Source organism: Thamnophis sirtalis, unplaced genomic scaffold (assembly GCF_051295495.1).
Source record: "Thamnophis sirtalis isolate CommonGarterSnake01/CBP01778 unplaced genomic scaffold, rThaSir2_p1.2 scaffold_3, whole genome shotgun sequence".
Taxonomy (NCBI): domain Eukaryota; kingdom Metazoa; phylum Chordata; class Lepidosauria; order Squamata; family Natricidae; genus Thamnophis; species Thamnophis sirtalis.
Window position 1 is genome coordinate 10,252,672 of NW_028261383.1, and position 9,783 is coordinate 10,262,454.

The 9,783-nt window shown below is 43.1% G+C and overlaps 1 protein-coding gene across 1 annotated transcript; it reads left to right on the plus strand.

Annotated features, from left to right (window-relative positions):
- Window positions 1–1,205: 1,205 nt before the first annotated feature.
- On the plus strand, window positions 1,206–9,524 carry LOC106545645 (uncharacterized). The gene is given in 5 exon segments (XM_087708349.1): window positions 1,206–1,329; window positions 1,930–2,012; window positions 4,827–4,953; window positions 6,443–8,126; window positions 8,128–9,524. Coding segments are annotated over 5 exon segments (2,043 nt in total). The 5' UTR covers window positions 1,206–1,256; the 3' UTR covers window positions 8,204–9,524.
- Window positions 9,525–9,783: the final 259 nt, after the last annotated feature.

Below are 9,783 nucleotides of genomic sequence, written 5' to 3' on the forward strand. Positions count from 1 at the left end.
AAGTCGTAGTAGTTGTAGTTGTAAGTCGAGGACTACCTGTATTTATTCAAAAAGGTGACAGCATGAGAAGCAATGCTGCTGAATTTTTAAATTTTTAATAATTTCTGGGCAGCAATAAGCTTTTTCTTATAATTACTAAAAATTCTTCATCATTGAGATTATTTGAAGTGTCCCTTCCTACAGATTTCCCAGGGTTGAGTCTTTGACTTACAACCTTTCGTTTAGTGACTGTTCATAGCTATAACAGCACGGTGGGGAAAGTGACTTTATCATTTTTCACACTTACAACCATTATAGTGTTCCCAGGGTCACGTGATCAAAATTCAGGTGCTTGGCAACTGGCTCCTATTTATGACAGTTGCGGTGTCCCAGGATCATGTAATCTCCTTTTTGAACCTTCTGACAAGGAAAGTAGTGGTTCAGCCAGACTCATTTTACAACTGTATTACTAACGTAACGACTGCAGTGATTCACTTAACAACTGTGACAAGAAAAATCATTAAATGGAGAACAACTCACTTAGTGGCCGTCCTAATTAGAAATGGAAATTTTGGCATCAATTGTTGTAAGTTGAGGACTGCCACTTAATACCACTTGATAATGCCCTGGTAGGGTCACACTTGAAATACTGCGTCTAGTTTTGGTTAGCATGATGTAAAAATGATGTTGAGACTCTAGAAACAGTGTAGAGAAGAGCATCAAAGATGATTAGGGGACTGGAGACTAAAACATATGAAGAACGGTTGCAGGAATTGGGTATGTTTAGTTTAATGAAAAGAAAAACTAGGGGTGACATGATAGCAGTCTTCCAATATCTCACGAGTTGCCAAAAAGAAAAGGGAATCAAGCTATTCTCCAAAGCACTTGAGGGCAGGACAAGAATAGATAGAAATGAATCAAGGGGAGAAGCAACCTAGAACTAAGGAGAAATTTCCTGACAGTAAGAACAATTAACCAGTGGAACAACTTGCCTCCAGAAGTTGTGAATGCTCCAACATTGGGAGTTTTTAAGGAGAGATTATGCAACCATTTGTCTGAAATGATGTAGGGTTTCCTGCCTGAGCAGGGGGTTGGTCTAGAAGACCTCCAGGGTCCCTTCCAATTCTGTTCTATTCTACCTGTATGTGAGAAGCCCTCTCTTTTCAGAGGAAACTTGGTTGCAGTGTACCATAAAATCATTTCCCCTCTTTTTCTTTTGACAGGTTCAGGATCCCTTCATAGAAGTGGGTATTCAAAACCTCCAAGCATATAGAGACATGTCATCTCTCTCTCAAGAACTGCCCTTCGGAGGGATCTCCCAAGAGGATCCAGCTCAGATCACATCCGAAAGTAAAAAAGCAGTTCTGTCTTTGTTATATTTTTATATTGGTGTACTCCATAAGGAAACATAAGAGGGTGCAGTTGAAAAGAAACATATTATAGAACGTTATACATTAATTGAACACATTGGTTCAACTTGGAAGCTTACTCCAGTGTTTCTCCAAGGTCCTAATTTAACCAACAAAGACCACTTTGAACTGCTAGCATTCCCAGACAGAGATGCCTCTTTCAAGGCATCTCTCCCAATGAGGCATTGAGCACCCAAATCCAGGAGTACTCGATAAGCCTCCTAAAGGCTATGCATGCAATTTTTTTGATGAAAATCGGGCCGTTTTTTGCTCATTTTTGTCCCTGTCCCCCCAGGAGCACTCTGCAAGCCCCCTAAAGGCTATTCATGCCTTTTTTGTGAGGGGGAGGAAACAAACCAGTGTTTGTGAAAAACAGGCCATTTTTGGGAGGTTTGCAGAGTGTAAAAACTTTTATTTGAATTTGCCTCTTCAAAAGCTTGGTGCGTCTTATACTCCGAAAAATACGGTATATACCATTTACTTTCTTGAGAATGCAGTAGGAATGTTTTCAAAATGTCTTCCTCCATTTCTGTCTTATCAGGGAAAGGAGCAATCCTGAGGTTTCCTGCAGAAGCACCTTTGTTTTGTGGTGATTCTGAAACTGCTGTTGTCATTCCAACTCAGGTAGGAGGGATCAAGCTTGCGTAAAGTGTTAGTACCACTTTATAATTTCTTGGTAAGGCCTCCACTTGGAATATTGCATCCAGTTTTGATCACTGCAATTTAAAAAATATATTGAGACCCTTGAAAAATTCAAAGAAGAGCAATGAAGATGATTAGGGGACTGGAGGCTAAAACATATAAAGAACAATTTACAGGAGCTGGGTATGTCTAGTTTAATGAATTACATTACAACATCTAAGGGGCTGCCACAAAGAAGAGGGAGCCAAGCTATATGTTGAGATTTTGGAAAGAATGTATTGAAGATCAATGAAGATGATTAGAGGACTGGAGGCTAAAATACATGAAAATGGTTGCAGGAATTGATTATGTCTCGTTTAATGAAAAGACATGATAGCAGTCTTCCAATATCTAATGGGCTGCCACAAAGAAGAGGGAGTCAAGCTATTCTCCAGAGCACCTGAAGGCAAGACAAGAAGCAATGGATAGGAACTAATCAAGGAGAGAAGCAACCTAGAACTGAGAAATTTCCTGACAATGAGAACAACCAATGGAACAGCTTTTCTTTAGAAGTTGTGGATGTTCCATTGCTGGAGTTTTTAAAGAAGAAACAGGACAACCATTTCTCTGAAAAGTAAAGGGTCTCCTGCTTGAGTGGGGGGTTGGGCTAGAAGACCTCCAAGGTCCTTTCCAACTCTGCTATTTTGAGGACGATTCTTTTCTCCTTCAGTGTCTAAATGTGGTTTTGATAAGGGACATTCCAAAGCAAGCTGAATTTCTTTTCCAAAACTAATTCACTTAATTTGCTCCCTTCTAGCGAGTGGAAGCAGCTTCCTGGTATCATTTGAACATTGCTGGCAACTCATTGCTTCTAGAAGGCCTTTTCCAGCAGCTTCAAATAGCTATTGAACTGTGTGTATCTCTCAGGGACAACATAAGACACCAGTTAACGTATCAACTAGGATTGTCCAAACACTGTGTTGAGGAAGTCACCTTCCAGGCAGCACTGAAGACCTTGATCAATGGTGAATCCAAGATTCATCCCATCAGTTGTTCCAGAACCTACTGTTCCCACCAACCAAAACAAGTTTTAAAATCTTGCAGAATCAGCAATATGAATAAAACATTTATTCAGACGTATTTTCAGTCAGAAACTTTTGAATTCTGTCGATTGTAAGTAAAAACACTTACTTATACCAGACACTTAGTGCACTTTGCTCAGTAGAAAAGAGAACTGGCGCCTATTTCCACTGGTTAAAACATGGAACAAGACTTGGTTGAGGAAACCATTTTCCAGAAAGGAAGGGGGATCCAATGCCAGTCCCACCAACTGATCCAGAAAGATGTGAGGGTTGTTACCACTGAATGGGCTTTGAGATCCTACAAAATCACTTCATTAAGAGATAAGATAGAAAACCTTGTAGGTGATCCTCGACCTGGAGCCATCCGTTTAGTACAGGGGTGTCAGACAAGGCCAGGGGGCCATATCTGGCCTAAGGGATGCTTAAATCTGGCCAGCAGGGCTGCCCTGGAAACAGCGAAGGACAGGCCCACAGTGCCTCTGCCAGCAAAAATGGAGTTTGCGAGGGCCAGGGATGGCCCTCCAGAGCTCCATTTTCACTGGTAGAGGGTTGTATGAGGCTGTCGCAGACGGAAACAGAGCTCGGGAGCCTGTTTTCGCTGGCAGAGTGCTCAGGCTCCACACATGCCCCCGACATGAGTGACATCGAGTTGGCCATGTCCATCCTGGACATGTCCATCCTAGCCCCCTCAAGGTCAAACATAACTCTGATGAGGCTCTCAATGAAATCGAATTTGACACTCCAGGTTTAGTAGACTAGAGTAGAGTAGACCTAGACTACACTAGAACAGACCAGAATAGAGCTGTGATAGCGAACCTATGGCACAGGTGGCACATGGAGCCATTTGTTAGGGCACGCGAGGTGTTGCCCTGTCAGCTCCAACGTGATGCGCGTGCTGGGCAGTTGACTTCGGCCTTGTTTTTCAGCCGTTTTTCGCACTCCGGAGGGCGAAAAACAACCCAATGTGCAAACCAAAAGTTCGGGAACAGCCTTCCAGTTTGCGCATTGGGCCATTTCTTCGTGCTCTGGAGGCTTCAGGGAAGCCCCTTGAAGGCTCCGGAGAGCGAAAAACAGCTCTACGGGCAACCTGGAAGTAACTTCCGGTTTGCCCATTTCTGTCTCTGGAGCCTTCAGGAGGCTTCCATGAAGCTTCTGAAGTGCAAAAAACAGCCCTCCGGGCAACCTGGACTCTGTTCCTGGAACCTCCAGTTTGCACGTAGGGACATTTTTTGCCCTCTGGAGAGCCTCTGGGAGGGATGGGGGAAGCTGTTTTTGCCCTCCCCAGGCTGCTAGAAAGCCTCTGAAGCCTGGGAAGGGCGAAAAACGGGTCCATCGCGAGCCAGAAGCAGGGGGGAGGGTAGGGGTCATGCATGCATGCACGTGTGGGGGGTCGCACGCATTGCATTATGGGTATGGGCATGCCCACGCACAACTCCCCTGCACTTCCCCTGCTTTTGGCATGTGATGGGAAACAACAAAATTTTTTGGGATCAATTGTGGTCACTACCTCAACTATGTAAAAATTGCCCAGAGACACTCTGAGATTTGGGACGGGTGGTATCTAAGCTTGATAAATAATTATTTATTTGTATTTATTTATCAAGCTTAGATACCACCCATCTCACTCTCAGCGTGACCTTGGGTGATATTCAGGTGGTACAAGTAATCCTCAACTTACGACCTCAAGTACAACTTGGAACTGTACATTAAGAGGGACTTTTTTTTTGAATTTCAGAATCATATGTCATTTGAAGATATAGCCATATTTTTTTCTGAAGAGGAGTGGGATCTGCTGAATCCTGACCAGAAATTGCTGTACAGGGAGATCACATTGGAAAATGCAAGGAACATGACCTCCATAGGTAAGGGATCTCTTTGTACTTTTCTGGTCAGATGTAACCAGCTCACCTGCTTCTCAGAACATGGTGGCCTGTTCCTTTCCTACAGTGAAGGAGAATGTATTGATTCCCCCACCGGATCAGGCAGGCAGGGCAAAAAAAAAATCTTCATGTCTCTTCTCTGTAAAAAGGAGCAAACAGCCTTCTTATTGAGTTTCTCTTTTGGGTGGTAGCCTTAAGGGAGTGCCTTTCATTTTTATGGAATTTGAAAACCCTGATAAGACCGAATTTCATGGATCATGTGAAGAGTTAGTACTACTTTATAACGCCTTGATAAGACCACACTTAGAATACTGCATCCAATTTTGGTCACCACAATATAAAAAAGATGTTGAGACCTAGAACAGGGGTGTGAAACTGGTGGTCTACAGGGTGGATGCGTCAAGTGCAGGCCACGTCCACCCCAGCTCTGCAAAGGCAAGAAAAGGACGTGATATGTCATGTGACATCAACATGATGCAGCGAGTTTGACATCTGTGCTCTAGAAAGAGTGCAGAGGAGAGCAACAAAGATGGTTAGGGGACGAGGCTAAACCATGCTAGAATTAGGTATGTCTAATGTAATGAAGGGTTAAATTTAATGACGGGTTAAACATTCCTGGAGAATTTAGCCAATAGGACGAGTGGGCAGTAACAAGGTCGAGCTTCTGAAAATGTATATAACTTTCATGTATTGCTATGGAAGTTGTCCTCTTTGGCTCCGCCATATGAGCATGGAGGTCTCTTTTGCAAAAGTTCAATAAAGCTGTATTATTGTTCGTCTATGTCCTGGTAATTTTTCACCTAAAGGGTTAATTCCTAAGTGTTAATGTCACAAACATTTACATCCATTGCAGTATACTTATGATTGTGTGATCAAAATTGAATACTTTGGCACTGGCATGTATTTATGGTGGTTCCAGTGTCCTAGGGTCATGTGATCCCCTGCGACTTTCTGACAAGCAAAGTCAGTGGAGAAGCCAGATTCACTGCACAACCATGTTACTAACTTAACAACTCCAGTAATTCACTTAACAACCGTAACTAGGAAAGTCAAAAAATGGGACAAAACCTGCTTAACAATTGTCTCAGTTAGAAATTTTGGGCTCAATTGTAGTGTTAGCGATAGCACTAGACTTATATACCATTTAACACTGCTTTACAGCCTTCTCTAAGCAGTTTACAGAGTCAGCATCTTACACCCAACAATCTGGCTCCTCATTTAACGACCTCTGAAGGATGGAAGGCTCAGTTAACCTTGATTCAAAATTGGTCACAATCAAACTACTGGCAGTCAGCAGAATTAGCTTGCAATACTGCATTCTAACCACTGTGTCACCAAGGTTCATAACTTGAGAACTACCTGTAATGTTCAACACAGGATGTGGCAATAGAGTGATCCCTGATAATGTCTTAGTTTAGGCCTTGAATATCTTGTGAAACTCACCTTTGTTTCTTCTTTTTGTCGCAATCAGGTGAAAGGTGGGAGGATGACGACTCCAAGGAGGAGATGATAGAGCACTTGCCATCAGTAAAAAATGAAATTGGAGAAAGGATGTTCCAATGTCAATGGGGAGTCCAAAGTCCTGAGGAAAAGCAGCTAAATGGAGAGCCAGAGATAGCCCTCGCTTTTCATCGTGCAGATAACAATGCGCTTCTGGCTGAAAAAAATCACCAAGAAACTGGAATGTGTCCAGGGTGTGGAAAAATATTGAAAGAGGAATCAGGATTATGTGGATATTGCAGAAGCCACCCTGTCGAGACACAACACGTAACTTGGGAATGGCTCTTTCCTCTTACTTTAAATCAAAATATATCGCTCGAGGAGAAATTATATAAACCTGTGGAATGTGGAGAGAGCTTCAGCGAGAGTAGCCATCTCAGTGACCATCAAAAGAGTCATCTCCAGGAGAATCCATATCCATATGATGGGAAGAGCTTCCATCAGAAAAGTTACCTTATGACCCATGAAAGGATCCATCGAGGAGAGAAATCACATCCATGCTTGGAGTGTGGAAAGAGCTTCATTAAGAGAAGTTCTCTGACTTCCCACATGAGAATCCACAGCGGGGAGAAACCCTACCAATGTGCTGAGTGTGGAAAGTGCTTCTCTCAGAGAAGCAACCTTACTTCACATAAGAGGATCCACACAGGGGAGAAACCGTATCAGTGCCTGGAGTGTGAGAAGTGCTTCATCGACGCAAGTCACCTCACTACCCATAAAAGAATCCATACTGGAGAGAAGCCGTATAAATGTCTGGAGTGTGGGAAGAGTTTTAGTGTGAGCTGTTCCCTGACAGCCCATATGAGGATGCACCGAGGAGAGAAACCGTATCAATGCATGGAGTGTGGAAAGAGCTTTATTAAGAAAAGTTCTCTGACTTCCCACACAAGAATCCACAGTGGGGAGAAACCCTACCAATGTGTGGAGTGTGGGAAGTGCTTCTCTCAGAGAAGCAACCTTACCTCCCATAAGAGAATCCACACAGGGGAGAAACCCTATCAGTGCCTGGAGTGCGGGAAGCGCTTCAACGATTTAAGTCATCTCACTTCACATAAAAGGATCCACACCGGAGAGAAGCCATATAAATGTCTGGAGTGTGGGAAGAGTTTTAGTGTGAGCTGTTCCCTGACATCCCATATGAGGATGCACCGAGGAGAGAAACCCCATGAATGCATGGAGTGTGGAAAGAGCTTCAGTCAGAGCAGTTACCTGAGTTCCCACATGAGACTCCATAGCGGGGAGAAACCCTATCAATGTGCGGAATGTGGGAAGTGTTTCTATCGCAAAAGTCGCCTTACTTTCCATAAAAGGCTCCACACAGGGGAGAAACCGTATCAGTGCCTGGAATGCGGAAAAAGCTTCAGTGATGCAAGTTACCTCAATTCTCATAAAAGGATCCACACTGGAGAAAAGCCATATCAATGTCTGGAGTGTGGGAAGAGTTTTAGCGTAAGCTGTTCCCTTACATCCCATAAAAGGATCCACACGGGGGAGAAGCCATACAAATGTATGGAATGTGGAAAGAGCTTCACTGTAAGCAGTTCCCTTAGTTCTCATAAAAAGATCCACACGGGGGAGAAACCGTACCACTGTGAGGAATGTGGAAAGACCTTTAGAAAGAGTAGTTCTGTGACTTCCCACAGAAGGATCCACATACGAGAAACCATATGAGTGCACAGACTGTGAACAGAACTTCAGAGACCCTAGTTCTGAGGTTATGATCCTCATTTAGAATTCTTTATTGGCCAAGTGTGATTGGACACAAAAGGAATTTGGATTTTTTCCACATGAGGAAATTTAATAGAAGTGGATCTTGGGTTAAAATGAACTGGTGTGGCTGAAGGAAAGAAAATGAGAAATTATCGCCCTATATCCCCCTATCAGGGAGATGGACGGTTAAGAAATTGGATGGATGGATGATAGATATAACTTTTCATTTCATTTCATAAGATTTAAGATGATAGGTTGGTGGATGAGATCAACTGAATGCTCTTGGAAGAGTTACAACTAATTGAGTCTGTCATTTGTACCTCAGTAATTGTCTGGTTTGGCATGGCAACCAAACAGGACAGGTACAGACTTCAATGAATAGTTCCGGAAAAAAACAATCATAACCAACCTGCTTTCCATTGAGCTGTACACTGCATGGACCAGAAAGAGGGCTGAGAAAATAGTAACTCATAATAATCGAAGTCTAATTCCAGCAAAGATTTGTGAATGTTCAAGTCAGTGTTGCAAATGAACTATGGGGTGGGGGAAATCCTCACCTTCCGTTAGGGTGAATGCGTAACAAAAATGTAATTTTATATGAATGCATGTGAATGTATTTGACTCACAGGCGACTTAAAATTAGGTAAGGGTGTGTTGGGAGAATTTCCCTGAGTCTAAAGAACCCTGATAAAGTGTGTATCAGTGTCTGTGCAGATCAGAAGCTTTTTAACTTCCACCAACCCTGTGTTGTGACCCCAATTCCAATAATAAAGTTCAGGCCATCATCTCATTTCTCTCTAGGCTAGAGGTCTAGAATTCTGGGAGTTGAAGTCCACAAGTCTTAGCCAAGTTTGGGGACTCCTGCTCTAGGCATTCCATTCCCTTGCTTTTTTCCTTGCCAAACTAGACCATCTTTCCCCCCTATTTCGTCTTACCATACCAAGGGTAATCCTCAGGCTAGAAAGCCAATGCCATGAACATCAGTACTATAGGTAGTCATCAGCATACAACCACAGTTGAGCTCAAATTTTCCATTGCTAAGCGAGACAGCTCTTAAGTGAGTTTTGTCCCATTTTACAACTGTTCTTGCTGCATTTGTTAAGCGAAGCACTGCGGTTGTTAACTTAGTAATATGTTTGTTAAGTGAATCTGGCTTCCCCATTGACTTTGCTTGTCGGAAGGTTGCAAAAAATGATAGCAATAGCCCTTAGAGTTATATACCACTTCACGGTGCTTTACAGCCCTCTCTAAGCGGTTTTACGGTCAGCCTCTTGCCCCCAACAATCTGGGTCCTCATTTTACTGACCTTGGAAGGGTGGAAGGCTGAGTCAACCTTAAGCTTGGTGAAAAAAAAAAATTTATTTTATTAAGATTTATAGGCCGCCCTTTTCCCTGAGGGGACTCAGGGCGGCTTACAATCACAGGGAAGGGGGTGCAGTATCAAAAGACAAAACAAAATGTGAACAAAAGAAAAATAATAAAACACAACTTTCATTCAACAGTCAACACTCGGGCGGGTAAATTGGGAACCTATCCCCAGGCCTGTTGGGAGAGCCAGGTCTTGAGGGCTGCGCAGAAGGTCTGGATGGTGGTGAGGGTACG